General features: G+C 41.7%; 1 protein-coding gene across 1 annotated transcript; it reads left to right on the top strand.

The window, feature by feature from the left end:
* Positions 1–7242: 7242 nt before the first annotated feature.
* Positions 7243–20119, top strand: LOC116521562 (vomeronasal type-2 receptor 26-like). The gene is made up of 6 exons (XM_032236220.1): positions 7243–7460; positions 8061–8352; positions 9114–9959; positions 11253–11474; positions 12025–12151; positions 19224–20119. Exons 1-6 carry the CDS (start codon positions 7243–7245, stop codon positions 20117–20119), a joined length of 2601 nt encoding a protein of 866 aa, XP_032092111.1.
* The last annotated feature ends 1991 nt before the right edge of the window (positions 20120–22110 follow it).

Below are 22110 nucleotides of genomic sequence, written 5' to 3'. Positions count from 1 at the left end.
CTCAACAGGAATGGTCTTCAGTGGCATATATGCTGTTCTTTGGTTTTGGTTTAGTTGCAGATGTTTTATTACCTTATCAACTAGTCAGGTATTTAAACATCTGCAAGCAAACAACCAAATTCATAGAGACCAAGTATATGATACTTGGTTCCACATTGATCTACATACAGTATATTTTCTTCTATTGCAATTGTCTTCTGGCCTGGATTGAAAAGTGTGAAATCTCAAGAGTGGCTAAATAAGTTGAAAATTCTGAAAAGGGAGACAACTTGTTTTTGTTCTCTGATATCCTAATAATATTTTTTTTAATTGTATTTATGATTTGAAAGGAAATGTAGCATCGTTGGCTCCTAGTTAGGTAAAAAACAAAAGTGTCTAATTGGCATTATAGACTCAGCAATTTTAATGACTATACAGTGTGTGCGATTACTTGCATATAGACTATTTAAAGAAATTGACTAGCAACCCTGCATCTGATTACTGTGCCTGATTAAAGGCAAAAGTTTAATTTTTAATGAAGGATCTAGTATCAATGAGTGAGTAGGCCTAGAAGCAGGGGTGGGTTCCTGCTAGTTCTAACCTCTACTATAGAAGAGGTTCCACAAATCTTCAGTGCCTTTTAGAACCAGTTCCACCTTCCTCCCCCCGCCCATCCGCACATCATCAAGATGAAGTGTGAGAGGAGGAATTCTGGGAGTCGAAGTCCACAAGTCTTAAAGCTGTCAAGTTTGAACATACTGGGGTTTTTTTTCTAAAGGGTTAGGGGTGCACGGGTCTTGTAACTTGACAGCTTTAAGCCTTGCATGCTTAAATGCCAGAGTTCCTGAGCCAACATGACTGGAGGAGGAATTCTGGGAGTTGAAGTCCACAAGTGTTAAAGCTGTCAAGTTTGAACACACTGGGTTTTTTTCTAAAGGGTTAGGGGTGCAAGGGTCTTGTAACTTGACAGCTTTAAGACTTGCGTGCTTCAAATGCCAGAGTTTCTGAGCCAACATTGTGGTTGCTAAGCAAGAGCGTTGTTAAGTGAGTTTCACCACATTTTACAAGTTGGCCATGCTCACCCAGTCACATGGCCAGCAAGCCACTCCCATAAAGCAGGCAACACCTACAGAAGAGGTTCTAAACTTTTGAAACCCACCACTGCCTAGAAGGTATTAAGATTTAAGCAAGTTTATCACTCTTAATGATAATCATTTAATAGGATGAAGTTGGCCATGATTATGGCTCTTGTAAGTAGACAAATATCCTCTAGAAGTCAAAAGGTTTTTTCCAATGATCTTAAGGATGATTGTTCTACCAAAGGAGGTGGGTGATTCGAACGATGCTGGATGAGACAAGGCAGCTGGTTTTTCCCCCTGGCTGCCGTAGTCTCTCTAGGCGCCCCCCCCTCTACTCTGGTGGATCTCATTACTGGATGCTCTTGGCATTTTTTGACATCTTTGGCCCTGTTTCCTTGGAATCTTTTTGGACTCTGTTGGCTGACTTTATAGAGGGGTAGTTGGTTTGATATGGGGCGGTATAAGACCTGGCAGTTGGCCTTGCGGCCATTGCCACTGCCCCTTAGTCTACTCCCTAGGCCTTTTCTACAGTGCGGCCTTTCCTCTCTTCCCTGGCCCTCGGTTTGCTCTTACTCATACGGGACTTTACTATATGGTTCCCTACTCACGGCTACTGGACATTGGACATTGGACTTACGATCTGGTCCTGGCTGGTACGATCATTGCCGCCCGTTGTTGTCAAGAGACTTCATCTTAGCCCCTTTGGAGCTTCTATTCCAATACCATCTATACCATCTTTACCATCTATCATGCAAGAAGAGAGAAGACAAAATCTTTCTCCATCTTTATATTATATTTATATTTCTGCGAATCCCACCGGACTGGACTTTTTTGCAAACTCACCTACAAACTTTACTCGAACTTGCACATTTTTTACATCTTTTAATAGCTGTGCAATTTTTCTTTTTGTATGGGGAGTGCATGTGGTACGTATGTATTTGATTGAATGATCCCACACTTTTTAACTTTTTAACTGTTTAATTCCCTTTTATATTATATTGTTGTATTTTTAAATTTTTGTAGGGGTGTGAGTGAGTGAGTGTTTGGGGGTGTAAGCGAGATTGGGATGGGAACCGGGTTCCCCCACACTGAGTGCTTCGCAGAAGTGTTGACGGGATCTGGGCCTACTCCAATCTCAGGATGACTGATTCGAAGGGCCTGTCGGGAAATGCGGGGCTATGGGGGTGGGTGGAGGGACTACGGACACGGGAGTGGGCCGGAGCATTAGAGGCTTAACAGGGAAGGGCAGATATGGCGGGGACTTTAGGGCTGGCCATTACCGGGGAAGGAGGGCTCGCTATGTTACAGAGATCCCTCCTTCCAGCCCTATGAGTCCCACTCCAAGGCCAGATGGCATGAGTAATCAGGACCCTGGTCGCAGGCTGCTGTCGCTAAATGCCAGGTCTGTAGTTCACAAGGCTCCCCTCATCCGGGACCTAATTTTAGACGAGAGGGAAAACATGGCATGTATTACTGAAACCAGGCTGGGCCCGGAGGGAGGAGTCCCCCTCACTGAAATGTGCCCAGAGGGTTTTCAGGTGCTTCATCAGCCGTGACCCCAGGGAAGGGGTGGAGGTGTGGCTATTGTTATCCGAGAGTCTCTAGTACCTCATAGGATCCCTGCTCCGGAGCTTGTCGGGTGTGAGTCCTTGCTGGTGAAGTTGGACCTCAAGGGTCAAGTGGGCTTGCTGTTAACGTACCTGCCTCCCAACAGCGTTGCAGCAGCCTCCCCTCGCTCCTCGAGTCAGCAGCTGAGCTGGCAATTGAGTTCCCCAGGCTTATGGTTCTGGGAGATTTCAATTTGCCTTCGCTCGGTGAACACTCTGATGGAGTGCAGGAGTTCATGGCTTCCATGACAGCCATGGGCTTGACCCAAGTAATTTGGGGCCCGACTCACTTGGCGGGTCACACGCTCGACCTCGTATTCCTCTCGGAGCAGTGGAATTGTGATCTTGGTTTGAGGGGTAGCGAGACCTTACCCCTGTCATGGTCGGACCACTACCTACTGAGGCTTGACTTTCGGAGACCAAACCCCCACTGTAGGGAGGAGGAACCGATTAGGTGGTTCCACCCCAGGCGCCTTATGGACTCTTTGGGCTTTCAGATGGAGCTTTGTGTTGTTCTTGATACCCTCGCCCGCAGTCCAGCGGAGACTCTGGTTGCTGCCTGGAATTCAGCAGCGGCAGAGGCTCTTAACCGGATTGCGCCTTTACAGCCAATCCGAGGCAGTGGATCCAGGAGGGCTCCTTGGTTTACTGAGGAACTCCGGGAGATGAAGCGCCGTAAGAGATGCCTAGAGCAACGATGGAGATCCAGTAAGTCTGAGTCAGACCAAGTGCTCTTAACATCCAGCATCAGAGTCTACCTCCGGGCAATCAGGACGACAAAAAGGACACACTTTGCCTCTCTGATAGCTTCCGCTGAGTTGTGCCCAGCCGCCTTGTTCAGGATAACCCGTTCCCTCCTAAACAGGAGGAAAACAGGCGATCCTTTGCAAGGCAGAGCTGAGGACTACGTCCAATTCCTCGCGGATAAAGTTGCTTGGCTTCGGACGGACCTGGACTCCAATTGTGCAGAGCCAGCCGAGGCACCAGGGGAGAATCGGGATGGACATCACTGGACTGATTTTCAAGCTGTTACCCCTGAGGACGTGGACAAGGCCATGGGAGCCGTAAGTGCCTCCACATGTGTGCTGGACCCGTGCCCCTCCTGGCTGGTTGCTAACAGCAGGGAGGTGACACGGGGCTGGATCCAGGTGGTTGTTACCGCCTCCCTTCAGGAGGGGTTCTTTCCCCCCACTTTAAAGGCGGCGGTGGTGAGACCCCTCCTGAAGAAGCCATCTTTGGATCCAGCCATTTTAAACAACTATCATCCAGTCTCCAACCTCCCCTTCATGGGGAAGGTTGTTGAGAAAGTGGTGGCCTTTCAGCTCCAGCGGTCCTTGGAGGAAACCGATTATCTAGATCCCTTCTAGTCGGGATTTAGGCCTGGCTCCAGCATGGAAACCGCTTTGGTCGTGCTGACCGATGATCTCTGGAGAGCCAGGGATGGAGGTCATGCCTCCGTCCTAGTGCTCCTTGACCTCTCAGCGGCCTTCGATACCATCGACCATGGTATCCTTCTGCGATGACTGCGGGAGGTGGGGGTGGGAGGCACTGTTCTACGGTGGTTCTTCTCTTACCTCTCGGACAGGTCGCAGTCGGTGCTGGTTGGAGGGCAGAGACCGACCCCTAGGCCCCTGAATTATGGGGTGCCACAGGGTTTAATATCTACATGAAGCCGCTGGGTGAGATCATTCGACGGCACGGGATAAAATACCATCAGTATGCGGACGATACACAGTTGTATCTGTCCGCCCCGTGCCAACTCAGTGAAGCGGTTGATGTGATGTGCCAGTGCCTCGAGGCTGTTAGGGCCTGGATGGGGGTTAACAAGCTTGTACTCAATCCGGATAAGACCGAGTGGCTGATGTGTTTCCCTCCTACTAATTGGCCAAGTTTTCCATCTCTCAGGCTGGGGGGGTCAGACAGGGTTCGCAATTTGGGAGTCCTCCTGGACCCACAGCTGACTTTCGAACACCACCTGTCGGCTGTTTCCAGGGGGGCATTTGCCCAGGTTCACCTGGTGCACCAGTTGCGTCCCTACCTGAACCGGGAGGCCCTCACAACAGTTACTTGTGCCCTTGTGACCTCTAGACTGGACTACTGCAACGTGCTCTACATGGGGCAGACCTTGAAGAGCATTCGGAGACTTCAGCTTGTCCAGAATGCAGCCACGCGAGCGATCATGGGTGCACCTCGGTTCACCCACGTAACACCTATCCTCCGCGAGCTGCACTGGCTGCCTATTGGTCTTCGGATACGCTTCAAGGCGCTAGTCGTCACTTATAAAGCCCTTCATGGTATTGGACCTGGGTACTTGAGAGACCGCCTGCTGTCAATTACCTCCAATAGACTGATCAGATCCCACAGATTAGGCCTCCTCCGAATTCCATCCACCGGCCAATGCCGACTGGTGACTACCCGGAGGACAGCCTTCTCTGTGGCTGCTCCGGCCCTCTGGAATGAACTCCCCGTGGAGATTCGAACCCTCACCACCCTCCAGGCCTTCCACAAAGCCCTTAAAACCTGGCTATTCCAACAGGCCTGGGACTAAAGAGCTTCTGCCCCCCTCCTCGAATGGTATGGTTGTTGGGTGTTTTAAATTGTGTACTGTTATGTTCGTCTTTTTATCCCCTGTCTGTACCCCTTTCCCTGACTGAATTGTGAGCCGCCCTGAGTCCCCTTCGGGGAAAAGGGCGGCATATAAATGAAATAAATCCAATCCAAATGTTCCTTTCTGTTACCTCCATCACTTTGTGTCCAATAGCAGCTAAGACTATCCATTTAAGTGGTGTGGAAAAGGACTGCTATTATCTCTTGCTTAGTTTTTTTCTGCCACACCACATTGATGGTCAGTGCTATGAATACATTTTACTCTTTTATTTAATATAGTCATAATTTCTGCCAATTATATTGAAAACTAATTAAGAAAGGGGGAACTTTGAGAGGAGCCACTTACATATGTCAATGTAGTTCCACTCATGAAGTGCTGACTGTGGGAAAGACTTCATTAAAGTTATAAGATAATCAGTAAAGATCAGTAGTCATATATTATGATACCACTTCCTCATATTTCATCATGTATGTTGCAATATTTATAGAGCACAATTTTATTATTCACTTATAATTTTAGTCTGCACGATTACCACCAAAATAATAAGTTTGTGAAAAACTCTGCTCAGATACTCAATGAGTAGTTTCTAATGATACTACATCTACATGGAGGAAAGTAAGCAGTTGGGTACCATAAGGTTGTATCTTAGGCCCAGCACTCTTAATATCTTTATAAATGACTTACTGTAGATGAGGAAATAGAAAGGGAACTCATCAAATTTTCAGATGACACTATACTGGCAGAAATAGCAAATAACTCAGAAAACAAGCTCAGGATCATTTTTAAAAAAGACTTTAACAATGGGCCCTATCCAACAAAATGGAATTTAATGTGGAGAAAAGCAAGGTTTTTTTCCTGGACAAGAAAAACCAAAGGTACAAGTACAGATTAGGCAAAACCTGGCTCAAAAACAATAAGTATGAGAGAGACCTTGGAGTCCTAATGGACGATCATGAAAACATGAACAAGTACTGTGTGGCAGCAGCCAAAAAAAGCTAATACAATCTTTGGCTTTTTAAACAGATAGAAAGAATCAAAATCACATGGAGTACCACTTTATAAAGTTTTAGTAAGATCAAACCAGGAATACTACATCCAGTTTTGGTCACCATATTATAAAAAAAGTTGTAGAGACTTTGGAAAAAGTGCAAAGAAGAGCAAGTAATATAATTAAAGGCCTGGAGACTTAAACATAGGAAGAATGATTGCAGATTTGGCTAGTCTAGAGAAAAGAAGGACTAGGGGGATGGGACGGGACATGATAGCAGTATTCCAATATTGCCACAAGGTTGCCACAAAGAGGAGGGGGTCAATTTATTTAACAAAGCACCTATAGGCAAGACAAGAAACAATGGATGGAAACTAATCAAGGAGAGAAGCAACATGGAATTAAGGAGAAACTTCCTAATAATCGGGACAATTAACCAGTGGAACAGTTTGCCTTCTGAAGTTGTCGGTGCTTCAACACTGGAAGTTTTAAAGAACAGACTGGAAAGTCACTTGTCTGAAACTGTATAAGATCTGCTTGAGCAGGGAGTTGAACTAGAAGACTTCCAAAGTACCTTCCAGCTCTATTCTGATTCTGATCATTCTTTTCCATTTAAGTAGAAGAGAGGACTTCTGTTCAGAATATGTGACAACAATTGTTTTTTTCCTTAATTTTCATATGTATTTTTTGAAGATTGCTTTTTTGTTTAATTATTGAATTATAGACTGCTATAATTAATGTTTTTGTAGTCATCCTCTATGGAATCCATTTTACAATAACAACATGGGTTATAGAGAATGCATAGCTTTGTCTACTAATTGTCACAAGTGAAGAATAGGCAAGGATATGGCTGGTGGTTTAACATTTACACTCTCTAAATTTAACATGATAAATTCATGTTAATATCAACTCACCATAATTTTGGACTGTTATGAAGGTATTATAAGTGGAAAAATAATGAGAAAAGATTCACTTAGGATGATGGTATTACACCTCTTGCTACTAGTGATGATTCCTCATACGACATGTGAGCCTTATTTTGTAGGATGCAGAATCAATCATCCACACAACCCAATCCACAAGTATCATCAGGAAGGAGACTACATAATTGGTGTCGTTGTATCTCAAAATTTCATTTTATCTAATAATGAAATAGAGTTCATAGAATATCCTCTGCCAGCATCAGTTGATGATTTCAAGTAAGGATTAATATTAATGTAGTTAAGGAAGGCCATGTGGGTAGGCAGTAAATCAGTCATGCAGCCAACTTCATAAGGCAGAGCCAGATGTTTGGAATATAGTTACAAATTTTGCCAGATGTTATTTCCCCAATGTAAATTACTGCATTGACATATCACAGCTTATTTCATGAGGTTCACATTTATAATATTAAATAAATAGAATTTTTCTTACTCTCAATTTATTCTGTTATCACTATTAAAAATGGAAATGTTTTTTTGCTGTACTTATTAATACACAGTTAGTAGAATTAAAATATTATAAAGAATGAATGTGTATAATACAAAATTGGGGATATGAGTAGAAAAATGCCTTGTCTTTCATTGCTAAAATAATAATTATTTTGCAAATACTTCAGAAATATTTATTTTATATAAAATACTGATTAACCTTATTGAGGTTGATTTTTTAATGGTTATCATACCTTATGTTAATGATTTCCATAAAAAACAGATTAAATACTAATAACTTCTAATGAACATAATGTAGATCAGTGATAGTGACAATTATTTTTTTAAAGTAATTTTTACTTCCAATATGAGTTGTAATTCTTCTTCTAGTTTATTGCTTAAGAATTATCAGCATATCCTGGCCTTGACATTTGCAGTAAAGGAAATCAATGAAACACCTCTGATCTTGACTAATCTTACCCTGGGTTTCCGAATTTATGACAGTTATTTCAATGCACAGTGGACTTATCATGCCACATTGCTTCTTATATCTTCTTTTGAGAAATTTGTCCCCAACTATTCATGTGATGCTCAGAATAATGTTATAGCAATCATTGGTGGTCTTGATGCCCAAACTTCCCTTCATGTTGCAACTCTTGTAAATACCTACAAGATTCCACAGGTAAAGTCTAAATGTTTTCATTAATAATCTATGTATATGTTCAGTATGTTGATGCCTTCAGTATGAGTGTTTGCCTATATAGATTCTGTTTTATGGATTGGACACTGAAATTTAAAAGCACATAAAATTAGAGGCAAATTAAATAATAGTATTAGAAATCAGTGGTTTCATTTTTGTTATAAGCAAAGGTCTGATCCTATGGCTAACTTTCATAACCAGTGCCAATGTTTAAATTCTTTTTAATTTACTTGCAAAATTATATATTCCTAACCTTTAACACAGATAATTCATATGTTGTATAAAGTGTTTATCTTTTCAAATATTCCTTGCAACAATGATCCTGAAAATTTATTGACTTTTGTGGCTGGTTAGTATTTCCTCAGTTTAAATAATAAAGTATATGAAGTGTTTTTTAAAAATATTTTGATTAAATTTAGTAAAGGTAAAATAAAGTGTTGTATTTCAGAAGCATAAATAACAGATGCATATAGGAATAAATCAGATAAATAAAATATAGAGAAAATAAAGAAAAGCAACAAAGGTTGCATTCCTAAAATTATAACACATCTACTTAAACATTCATTTGTATGATAACCTTCCACCTACAACTTGTAGTATTTTCTTATTTTCCACTCAATCAAAGTACAAGAATAATTAATGAAAAATACTTAAAGTAGGTGCTGAGAGTGAAGGTTTTTGAATATTTGAAAGCAAAATGTAAAGTATTCTTTCAATCTTTTCCTTTACATATAAATATTCAGTTGATCTATACTCCTGCTTCTGTGAGAAATAAGGAAGCTGAAAGCATTTCTTCCTATCAAATGATTCCTCAGGAGGCTCTTCAGTATGAGGGAATTCTTGCTTTGCTCCTGCATTTCAGATGGATATGGGTTGGGATCATTGTGATGGATAATGAAAATGGAGAAAGATTTCTACAAACCATTGTTCAAATGTTTTCACAGCGGGGTGTTTGTTTTGCCCTCATTGAAAGAATCCCTACACTAAGATATGCTATTGCATTTGATAAAATGATGAAAGAGGGAGAAAAGATACGACATAAACTAATACAGACAAAAGCAAACATCATTTTGGCCTATGGAGAATCTTATTCTATGACATATTTTAGATGGATTGCAATTTTATTGGAGGACCATACACTTCAAGGTAAAGTGTGGATAAGAACAGCTCAGGTGGAACAAACTTCATTCATCTACCAAAAGGACTGGAATGAAGAATTGTTTGATGGCTCCCTAGTTTTCACAATTCATGTTAGTTACATACCAGGATTTTCCCAATTTCTTGAGAGACAAAATCCTTTCCATGTACCTGAAGATGATTTTATAAAGACCTTCTGGGAAGTTGCCTTCAATTGTAGGCTCCCAAATGGAACTGGAGGCAATTACATGAAGAATATTTGTTCAGGGAAGGAGAAGCTGGAGAGCCTTCCTGACTCATTCTTTGAAATGAGCATGACTGGCCATAGCTATAGCCTCTACAATACCATCTATGCAGTAGCTCATGCTCTGCAAATGTCATTATTCAGATTCAAAGACAAAAAAACAATGGTGAAAAGACACAGGAAAGGACAGCGTATACAATTTTGGCAGGTACTACATAGACCCACCCAGCTGGGAGGAAATTTAAAACTCAGAATTCCTGTTTCAAATTTGCTGAAAGAAACTTTGTCTATTACTGTATCTCTTTTGTATCTGTCTAGTGTTCCTGATCTTGAATCAGGCTCACTCCTCAGCAGACCAAAAACTTCGCTACCTCCTCTGATCTTGGATGGCTCAATTTTCTTTCACATCTTTTACTTGGCTCTTAGAAAACTTTGTGTATGACTGAACACACCATACTTTCCTTCCCAGTATTAGTTTTAACATACTTTCATTTCATCATGCTTTCCATATTCTTCTCATGCCTTATTCTTCATATTACTGTTGCTCACATCTAACTCAAGCCCAGCCCAAATGTATGGTTGATCCTAATTGCTCAGAAAGCCCTATACCATATCACAATGAAAAGTATTCCAGTGGTCAGTCACATTCCTGAATTTAGAGCAGGAAATTTTACAAATTCTTTACAAATACAACATACATTTTATGGAAATACATTTGTGACTCTTTGTCTGGGTCTGAATCATAAGAGTCAATGTTCAGTCAATTATACTATGGACATTAATTTGGCCATAATTATAACAGGACATGGCAGTACCTGAACACAGCAAAATATAAGAGAAAAAAACTGAAGACGACAACAAAATATAAAGACTTGCAAATAGAAATAAAATGATTATGGCAAAAGAAAGCAAATGTAGTACCAATAGCAATAGGCACCTTGGGTGATATCCCAAAACAATTGGAGCACCAGTTAAATACTCAGAATTGACAAAGGCACCATCAGTCAATGGTAAAAGACAGCTTTGCTCCAACAGTTTATACCCTGCAACAATACTTCTAACACCATCAATACTCTGTCTATCCCAGGTCCTTTGAAAGAACTGAAAAGTGGATAAAATGCCAAATACATTTGGAACATTTGGCTGACTATGCAATGAATCTTAACTATAGCAGTCATAATGACAGCAATAGCAACAAAAACAACAGAATGAAACATATTCAAATATGTTCCAGTCTATGTATAGCTATGTATAGCTTTAGACATTAGGACTTGGTAACTGTCTAGAAAAATATAAATTGATCAAATTTCTCTTAAATCCATAGGATTTAGTTAGGATCATCCAATTTAGTTTACTTCTTTGGCATCTCTGCTTCATAAAATATACTTTTCTTCCACTAGGCTTCCTCCATCATCAAAGAAGCCATGCTTTTTTTTCTAGTTATGCCATTAAAGACTTTTTACAGCCTCTTCTAAATTTTGCTTTTCCTCCTTCAATCCAGCTCCATCCCTTTCTGAAAAGTGTCTCATTTAACAACAGTGCTGGGGATAAAATTGCCTTCAATCAGAATGGAGAAGTAGTTGCTGGATTTGACGTGATCAATTGGATTACTTCCTCAAACAAATCAAGAGTGAAGGTTGGCAGGGTGGATCCTCAGACTCCAGCAGATCAAAAGCTGATCATCAGGGAGGATGCTATCACATGGCATAGTTGGTTCAATCAGGTAAGAAGATTCAGCTACTAAAATGTGAAATGTTGAGGAAATCAGTGAAATAGTTAATCTATTTTACTATATTTTATCAATGAAGATGAAAGAGGGAGGGGGAGAGAATGAATATTGGTCATAGTGTTATTCTGTACACAGTGTTATTAGGTATGTGATGGATTTATATGTAATGAACTTCCTTAATGGCTTGAGCTTTATATCTGTTCCTCTCCCAGGTTTATTTTTTTTAAATATAATTTTATCCCTGAAATGAAACTTAGTTAGATTTCCCCCCCAGAAATATTCTGGCTAATGTTTTTTTTAAAAAATAATTTATTGTTTTTCTAAAAAAATAATACAAATATAATACCAACTAAAGTCAGAAAAAATAAAAGTAAAAAGTAGAATGTACTGCAAAGGAAAAAAAGGAAAAATAAGAAAAAAATATAGATCTTCATATCAAGTACAAATAAACATAGTGATACTTTGTCTAGTACCTTGGATTTATGGTAGTATCTGTACAATTTGAAATATACTTATACTATATTTTTACTGTGTTTTTAATTAGACACAACCTATTTCTGTGTGCAGTGAAAGCTGTTCTCCGGGATCCAGCAAGAAAGTAAAGGAAGGAGAACCATTTTGCTGTTATGATTGCATCCCATGTCCGGAAGGGAAGATAGCTGATGAGAAAGGTAAGGCATATTTGGTGCAAATGTATTAATTAAATCTGTGCAAAATTATTTAGACTTTCCTGGACAAATAAGCTTGTACTACAGAGACAATATGAATTTCTTTGTCCCAGCAAAGCAATAGCAATAGCAGTTAGACTTATATACCGCTTCATAGGGCTTTCAGCCCTCTCTAAGCAGTTTAAAGAGTCAGCATATTGCCCCCAACAATCCGGGTCCTCATTTTACCCACCTCGGAAGGATGGAAGGCTGAGTCAACCTTGAGCCGGTGAGATTTGAACAGCCGAACTGCAGAACTGCAGTCAGCTGAAGTAGCCTGCAGTGCTGCACTCTAACTACTGCACCACCTCGGCTCTCGAGGAGAAGCAATGCAATTTATTTTGATGTAATTCTGTCATTTGAATCATTCAGAACTTCTTCTTTTGTCCCATTGGCCAGTTGACAAATCCAAACAACAGGCTTCTCCAAGGATATGCAAAGAAAACAGTTTTGCATACTTCAATATGAACCAGTTTCAAGAGATGACTTGTTCAATGTTTACTAAACAAATCACCCCCTTGAATATTTGTACAGCATCAATATCCATCTTTCACAATAGTATAGGACAGTGATGGCTAACCTTTTTCCCATTGTGTGCCAAAAGTTCATGCCCACACCAGTGACGTGCAGTCACTAAAGGCAGGGGAGGCGGGGCCTCACCAGTCTCCTGAGGGAAAATAAACTATTTTCAAAATAATTAAAAAGGCCAAGGTAGTTGCTCCCAAACTCTAAGTCATAGTGACTCTGAGTCTCCTTAGTGCAGTTAATAGGAGGAGGCTAGAGAACTATGGGCCTCCTTTGCATAAGGATTTTTTTGCCTTTTAAGTGTCAACCAAGGGTTAAAACGCGAAAATTATGTATGCAAATGAGGCACGTGATACTCCCGCCTCCTCCTGCAGAGGGCACTTTGTTTAGAGCCTATTTTAAAATGTTTAAGCAGAGTCATCCACGTGGTGACTCTAGCAGCAACTAGCCTAGCCTGCCTGGCCCTGGCTAGACCAAATCTAGCATTTTCGACGCAGCTGGAAGGTATGTGGGTCAGAGGGAGGGGGGGAGGAATTCAATTTATTTGTAATGTAAATAAATGTAATTTGTTTTTATTATGTGTATGTGCGTGTGTGTGTGGTTTTTTTTTTACCTGCCTCTGCTGGTGTGCGGGCTAGCACATCTATTTTTATTTTTCATTTTTCATTTATTATTTTTCATTTTTCATTTTTTATTTTTCATTTCATTTTTTTATTTTTTAAAGCCATGCCGCCTCGGTGCGCCATAGAGCGAAACATGTCCTGGTTTGTGGCCGGGCGGCATGCACTTTAAAGTGCAAGCGTGCAGCCCGGCCACAAACCAGGACATGTTTCACTGAATGGCGGGCCGGCGCGAAGGGAAGCTGGCAGTTTAGATCTCGGCCGCCATTCAGTGAAACATGTTTCGCTGAATGGCGGCCGAGGGACAAGCTAAAGTGCTGGCATGCACTTTAAAGTGCCAGCGCGCCTGTCCGTCATAGAGCGGGCTTGTTCTCTACTTTAAGGGGGCTTTGCATGGGAAAGGGGGGCTCTCCTTGGCTTTCCTCCCTCTCCTCAGCTGCAGCTGGGGTGAGGGGGTGGATGGCGAAATGCCACAAGGAAAATCCTGGCGCGCGAGGGTGGGTGGAGGTAGGGGGCTCTGTCAATGCCAGTCGCTGCTGCCCTCCTCGGTGCTTCTGGTGTGTGAGGCTGCTCGGGGAGATTATTCATTTCTTGTGTTCAGACGCTTGCCTTAAAGCCCCCGCCGCCCCCCTCACCCAGCTATAGCGAGCGAGCACACGCTCGGAGAGGCGGGTTCCGAGACAAGCCCTCCGATCCTTATGCGATGGGGAGATGAACCCTTCAGCTTGTCCAACCTCCCCTCCCCAAGCAGGAGCCCTCCTCCTCCTCCTCCTCTCCTTCAAAGGCAAGAGGCGGGCAGGGTTTTTTTTCCCGGAGTGGCTTGGTCCTGCCTAGATTGGAGGGGTGGGGGGAGGAGAATATAGAGGTCCTGCCCCCTTGCCTCACCGGCTGTGAACTTCACCGCACGTCACTGGCCCACACCCACAATTCTATGCATGGAAACCCCCCTCCCCAAGTGCATGTACCCCCCCCCTTCCTCCCAATTTTGGACTCAGTTAAATGGTGATGATTGCACTTTTAAAAACCTGAAAGTTTAGGGACAAATTATCATGGGGAAAAATTTTTTTCAATGTGATTGCTAAGAGTCCAGAATAACTTGATATCATTCAATCAGAACATAGAATCATAGAGTTGGAAGGAACCTTGGAGGTCTTTCTAGTCCAACCCTATACTTAAGCAGGTGACTCTATACCATTTCAAACAAGTGGCTGTCCAGTCTCTTCTAAAACGTCTTCAGTGATGAAGCACTCATAACTTCTGAAGGCAAGCCATTCAACTGATTAATTGTTCTCACTGTTAGGAAATTTCTCCTGGGTTCTAGGTTGTTTCTCTCCTTGATTAGTTTCCATCCATTGTTTCAATCAATCAATGAAAATGAATCAGCAATAGCAATAGCAGTAGACTTATATACCGCTTCATAGGGCTTTCAGCCCTCTCTAAGCGGTTTACAGAGAGTCAGCATATTGCCCCCAACAATCTGGGTCCTCATTTTACCCACCTCGGAAGGATGGAAGGCTGAGTCAACCCTGAACCGGTGAGATTTGAACCGCTGAACTGCTGATCTAGCAGTAGCCTGCAGTGCTGCATTTAACCACTGCGCCACCTCGGCGCAGTGGTTAATTAATTAATGAATCAATTAATCAATCAATTCAATCAATTCTAATTAATTTTTATGGATCTCATGCAAAAGAAAATGTAGAGCATTGTAATTTCTATATTTAAAAGACATTTTATTTCATTTCTTTTGAAAGATTTATCAGGCAGAAATATTAATGTGTGTATCATACTATCTGAAACTTTCAGACCAAATTTTGTACTTATGAAGAGTACATGCTCAGATTCAGGGACGTGCAGTCACTAGAGGCAGGGGACCTGGGGCCTCACCAGTCTCCTGAGGGAAAGGAAAGAATTTTAAAGAATTTTTTAAAAATAATTAAAGCCAGGGTAGTTGCTACCAGATTCCAAGTCACAGTGGCTTGGTGTCTGCTCAGTGTTAACTATGGGAGGAGGCCAGAGAACTCAGGGCCTCCTTTGCATAAGGAATTTTTTGCCTTTTAAAAGTTAAGAAAGGGTTAAAAAGAAAAAAAATGTATGCAAAGGAGGCACTGATTCTCCCACCTCCTGATCTGGGAGCAGCGAATCATGCCTATGCAAGGGCACTTGAGCGACTGCGCAATCTGGCAGTTTCCATCAAGGGTGATTCTGGAGAGGTTGCTCTGGGCTGCCAGCTGCTGTTTCTTCAGCAGCAATTTCTTCTCTGGCTGGCATTTTCTACTGGGCGCCTTGGCGCCTTTGCTGCAGACCTGGGCCTTAGCAGCTCCCGCGATGCAAAGTGCCCCTCCGGGCACTTTGGATCACGGGAGCTGCCAAGTGCCGACATTCCCACTGCCCCGGCCTACAGCCAGCCCAGCACCGAGCAGGGAAGATAATGATGATGATGAGGAGGAGAAGAGCAGTGAGTCTTTGTGCCGGCCAGCCGGCCAGGCGGGAAGCAGTTCGGGCAGGGAGTGGGTGGGCTGGCTGGATGGGGAGGGGGGATCATGGCCACACAGATGGCCCCTGCTGCTGCTGACAGCAGCTTGGGTGTCCCGGCACCATCCGAGCTGAAGAAAGTGGAGGATTGTTCGTCGGAGGAGGCGGGGGGAGCAAGACATTGGAGCGCAACGGCAGCGAGAAGCAGCTTGGATGGAGCCAGGACACCAAAGCTGCTGTCAGCAGCAGTGGGGGCTACCTGATCCCCCTCCCCAGCTAGCCAGTCCACTCCCCCCGGCCCGACCTGCTCCCTGCCTGGCCTGCCGGCCGGCACAAGGACTCACCGCTCTCCTCCTCCTCCTCCTCCTCCTCCTCCCCACTCGGTGTTGGGCTGGCTGCAGGATTGTTCATTGGAATAGGTGGGGGGACGAGGCGGCAAAGCGTGGCAGCGGCGAGAAGCAACACCCCCGCCACTGTGTCCGACAGGCATCTCATGTTTATGTCCACCATAAATGCGAGACGCTGTCAGACACAGAGGTGGGGACATTGCTTCTCGCCACTGCTGCGCTCTTGCCTCACCAACGGTAATCCTCACCACATATCACTGCTCAGATTATATCAGGCACAGCAAAATATATCAGGCACAGCAAAATATCTGTCAAACAATTAAAAGTGTTCTGATTGTCAGTGAACAAGAGAAGAAAATTTGTCCACTCAAATTATTATCTTATGATTTTTCCATGCTATTTTACAGGTTAATATAACTTCCCTTTTCTTTTTTCTTATTTTTAATATCCCAATTATTTTAAATTTCCTGTGTTGTTTTTACTATACCCACATATGCAATTTCTAACTGTTCAATGATAGTTAAAAAAACCACTTGTATCTCAAAGAAAATTTTTGGATCAAATTGTGGGGAAGGAAATCTGTGACGCTCCATAAGAATAAACAATCTGAAATATAATTCAGCATTTCCATCTCCTGTTAACAAAGGTGCTATTTGGAGACTAAAAAAGTTTCGTCTGAAGAAGGAGAACTCTGGGAGAATCAGAGTTTGTCACTCGCCATTTTCAGGCTGGATTTTTCGATTTAAAGAATGGTCGGAGCTGCTGTCTTTCTATAAATCTTGGTGGTGGTGTGTGGAGTGCTGGCATTGTTTCAGTAAGTGGATTGATTGGCTGTGTGGCTGTATCATGATTGGTAGATTGGTGCTGATTGATGCTGGCTGTGTGTCCATTGTTATTTTGTGCTGTAACAGCCTGGGTTGTGGATGGGGCTTGTTTGTTTACCAGGGCTGGTTTCCAGATGTCTGGTAGGTGAGAGGTATCATCACGTTTATTTATGTTGTGGGGGTGTTTCTCTATTTCGATAGCTTCCATAATTATTCTCTTGTTGAAGTATTCAGTTTTGGAGATTAATTTGGTTCCTTCAAAATTAATTTCATGTCCTGTAGCTTTAAGGTGCTGGAAAAGGGAGGATTTTTTTTCTTTTTTTCTGACTGCGTTCTTGTGTTCTGCGATGCGTGCATTTATTCTCCTTTACATTTGTCCTATGTATGTTGCAGGGCAGATTTTGCATGGTGTTTGGTAGACTCCTTGGTTTTCTAGCTGGATTTTGTCTGGGGTTTCTTACGATGTTGGGTATTTTTTGGTCAGTGTTGAAGGCTGTCTTGATATTGTGTTTGTGGAGAATTTTGCTGATTTTATCTATGGTGCCTTTGGTGTAAGGGAGGAGGGTGATGCAGTTGTCCTGTTCTGTGTCTCAGTTTTTGAGTGGAGTCTCCCTTTGGATTAGGTTGGTAATTGTTTTTCTTTGGAATCCATTGGAGATTAATACGTTTGTGAGAGTGTGTAATTCAGTTTTCAGGTGGTCTTTGTTGGCTAGGCATTTGGTTCTGGAGATGAGGGTCTTGGCTACTGAGTTGATCTGTGCAGGGTGGTTTTGGGATTGTGCATTTAAATAGCAGTAGGTGTGTGTGTTTTTTCCAGTAGGTGGTGTGTCCTAGGGAACCATTCGATTTTTTGTAGATTAGGAGATTTGTGAGGAAGTTGTCCAATTTTTCTTTCCTGTGTGGCCAAATCACAAAAGTGTCATCAACATATCTAAGCCAGAGTGACAGCCCACCTACGAGACATCTGGAAACCAGCCCTGGTAAACAAACGAGCCCCACCCACCACCCAGCCGCTAAAACACAAAACAATGGACACACAGCCATCACCAATCAGCACCAATCTACCAATCATGATACAGCCACACAGCCAATCAATCTACTTACTGAAACAATGCCAGCACTCCACACACTCCCACCAAGATTTATAGAAAGACGGCAGCTCAAACCACACTTTAAGCCGAAAACTCCAGCCTCTCTATATATGGAGGTAGTGGTAAGTAGAGGTAGATATTTTTTTCATAGATTTTCACGGGTGTAGGTATGCTGGTCTTGTTGTATTCGGGTGTTTTCCCATGTAAGATTGAGATTGTCACAGCAAAACTTCGGTGAGGTCTCACTTGCCATCTTCAGGCTGGGTTTTGGTCTTAAAGCATGGTTGGAGCTGCCGTCTTTCTATAAAACTTGGGGGGCGGTGTGGAGTGTTGGCATTGTTTCAGTGAGTGGAATGATTGGTTGTGTGGTTGTATCATGATTGGTGGATTGGTGCTGATTGGTGCTGGTTGTGTGTCAGTTGTTGTTTTGTGCTGCAACAGCTGGGTTATGTTGTGGGAGTATTTCTCTATTTTGATAGCTTCCATAATTATTCTCTTGTTAAAATGTTCAGTTTTAGAGATTAACCTCAGGAAAAGACCCGATACAAGACCAGCATACCTACACCCATGAAAATCTACGAAAACATATATTGATTATAATATCATTTGTTTCTCTTTTACTGAAATCATTACTTGTCTGATTTAGGTTACCAAATACAATTCACTTTATATGTAATGTGCTTGTCATCATATATAAAGCCTTCCATGGCATAGGACCAGACCACATCTCTTCATTGTTTCTACCTTTCCCATTAGATAGAGTAGATAGACCATGTTCCAGGTCTTTTCTACTAATGTAATTTTGTTGGAGTCATGCCTTCTTAGTGGTATCACCTGTCCCATAGAACAGCATTACTTCCAGAGGTTCAGGTGGCCTAAACTCTGTTAATTTTTTACAAGACACTGAAGATCTAGCTGTTTTCCCAGGTGTTTGGTTCAGGGGTTGGTTGAGCTCTGCTATTGCTCGCAGTGAATGGAGTCTATGTTTTCTTTGGGCACAGGGAGCTGGTGGGATTCCTTGTTTTGAACTTGTAAGTGTGTGAGAAGTGCAGCTATAACTAACTAACTAACTAACTAATTACACAAACAAACAAACAAATGCTGATTTTAAAACAGAGCTATGAGATTTAAATTATATTTCTTTTCCATTTTTTCAGATATGAACGACTGTTATAAATGCACAGACAAAACATATCCAAACAAAAAACGTGATTTTTGTATTCCCAAAACTGTAACTTTTTTGTCTTATAAAGAGCCACTGGGTATCTGCTTATGCACTGCAACACTTTTCTTTTCATTAATCACAGTTTTGGTGCTGGGAACATTTATAAAGCACCATGCCACTCCCATTGTTAAAGCCAACAACCGGGACCTGACCTACAGCCTTCTCATCTCCCTTCTGCTCTGTTTCCTTTCTGCATTGCTCTTCATTGGTCAGCCTAATAAAGTGACTTGTCTTCTCCGACAAACTGTGTTTAGCGTTGTGTTTTCAGCAGCTATCTGTTGTGTCCTTGCAAAAACCATCACAGTCATTTTAGCTTTCATGCTTATCAAGCCAGGATCCAGAATGAATGAATGGTTAGGGAAAAGACTAGCTATCGCCATTGCTTTTTCTTGTTCATTTGTTCAAACTGGTATTTGTACCTTTTGGTTGGGGACTACTCCACCCTTCCCAGATGAGGATTTGCATTTGGTAACTGAAGAAATTGTATTAGAATGCAACGAAGGGTCAGTGATTATGTTTTATTGCGTTCTGGGTTATATGGGCTTTCTATCCATTGTGAGTTTCATAGTGGCATTTTTGGCCAGGAAATTACCTGACAGTTTCAATGAAGCCAAATTTATCAGTTTCAGCATGTTGGTCTTTTGCAGTGTTTGGATCTCTTTTGTTCCAACCTATCTAAGCACCAAAGGAAAATACATGATTGCTGTGGAGATCTTTTCTATCTTAACATCTGGTGCTGGGCTTCTAGTTTGCATCTTTTCTCCCAAATGTTATATAATTATTATGAGGCCTGAGCTGAACAATAAACAATACCTAATAAAAAGATGATATTGAATAAAGCTTATGAGTGACTTACTATCAGCCTCTGTTTCTCTACTTGCTTTCGGCTTCCATTGAAATGGGGAGGGGGGATGGTATTTGGGAAGGGAAGTTTTAAGCACAGGAGAGATTGTAAAAAGGGGTTTTTGTTCTCACCATCTACTGCGCATGCTGGAGATAGTGGATGGGCCTGCCAAGGCCAACTGTCCTGTACACCAACTTGACAATGTTTTTTGAAGATGGAACTCACATGACACCTGAGGGATTTGCAGATTGGACTAGGAATGGGGTTACCAGATGGAGGGGGTTGGGTCACATATTGATATGTATGATTTTACAGGCTTTTGCCTCAGATCTTGCTTTGCTTAGCTGCTATCTTTTCATAACCAGTAAAAGTACTCTTAATTCTATGAAATGGAGTTAAGTGGTTTCTTTCTTGGTTGCTGAGGGTGGCTGACTTGACACTTTCTACAATTTGTAATTCAATGGGTAGCATATGTTATGTGATGTTGGTGTGACAATAGGTATCAAGTGTTTGTTACATCAGTGGACCATACCTGGGTAAGAGTGATGCATTTTTATGATGGGTGTTTTTATTTCTATTTGGTCCTCAAACCATCACTGGGAACATAAAGCTTATGGGATTCCAATCTTGTTTTCTGGGATTAGAGAAATAAATTTAGGATTTCCTGATTCTGGATAGAAGAATATAAACAATATATGCAATAGCAGTAATTTTGTGCCCTTAGCAAACTCTCAGCAATTTATTTATTCCTACCAACCAACCTAAAGCAACATGAAAAGAATAAGCAGATTTAGAAAAATAGAAATTTGAGACAAAGCCTACCAGCCTGAAATAACGATGGAACCCCAAAGTTAGGGAAATAAATGAAGCTTTAAAAAACAGGGATTTGGAGAAAATAATCCAGTTTCTTCAGTACGTCACTTTATTTTTATTTATTATTAAATTTATATGCCTCCATCTCATCATCAAGCAACTATAGGTAAATTACAACAAGATAAATATAACAATACAAAATGTCAAAATATTAAAAAACAAATAGTACCATTAAACTTAGCAAAGATGTAACCATACAATGAAGTAAGGAAGCAATATATGTTAGGAATATAATTCTAACGGTTGGGTTGGCAATATATAAATCATATAACAATGTTGTACTTGTTTCTTTAAACATACTGTAAAATGTGATTGGTTGCTGTTTTCCTCAATTGGCCATAAGAGGGAGCAAGAATGACTGTTAGTTCTCTGTTTTGTTAGATTGATTTGAGTGTTTTGGGAAGCTGGAAGTGCCATGAGCTATTGTAAGTTTTGCAACTGCAAAATTTTGAGTACTGAACTGATTATATGATACTGCACTATTTTATTTGGATTATCCATTAACTGAAAGACATTGATAACTGTCTTATCTGTGTATGACTTGGACTGTTCGATGGACTCTGATATCTCTATTTCCATAAAAGTAAAAGCCTATTTAAACTGCAGTGTCTCTGTATGCTGGTTTGTGTGTTCTCCAACACAACTCTCACAATGCTTCACTGAACGTACTCACTCTCCCAATGGGGAGCTTACCTAACAAAATACAACAGGGCGAAGGTTGAATGGGCATTGGTTACTTACCTGATACGCCCCTTCTCAGGACGGTGAAGACATCATCCAGACATGGGTTATTCCATCCAGTATCCAATAGGGACGGGGTCTACCAAATTGATAAGTCATGCCCTCTGTGCTAGCTCCTCCCAGCTTAGACTCAGTCCTTATCCTTGGACTGGCTATGTCTTGGATCTCTCCCAGCAAAATTTTACTAATTAGCTATATTTTTATTCTAAATTTCATTTCATTCAGTTAATTGGCTTTTTAAAAAGAGTTTAAATTCACCTATATTGGATCTGCTGCGGATTAGAAGCATTGTGGGTGGTTTTCTGAATCAGGGCCCTTGCCTGGCCCCTCAGGCTCATCAAGGGAGCTATAGGCCCACGGT

This window comes from Thamnophis elegans, chromosome Z, assembly GCF_009769535.1.
Source record: "Thamnophis elegans isolate rThaEle1 chromosome Z, rThaEle1.pri, whole genome shotgun sequence".
NCBI lineage: Eukaryota > Metazoa > Chordata > Lepidosauria > Squamata > Colubridae > Thamnophis > Thamnophis elegans.
The sequence above is the reverse complement of the archived record's forward strand: the minus strand, read 5'-3'. Positions and strand labels throughout refer to the sequence as shown.

Excerpts from the sequence above, each read along its gene's own strand:
- LOC116521562 (XM_032236220.1), top strand. The coding sequence starts at position 7,243 with ATGGTATTACACCTCTTGCTACTAGTGATGATTCCTCATACGACATGT. Across the intron at positions 7,461-8,060 it reads GCATCAGTTGATGATTTCAA|TTTATTGCTTAAGAATTATC; the intron begins GTAAGGATTAAT and ends TTCTTCTTCTAG. Across the intron at positions 12,152-19,223 it reads GAAGATAGCTGATGAGAAAG|ATATGAACGACTGTTATAAA; the intron begins GTAAGGCATATT and ends CCATTTTTTCAG.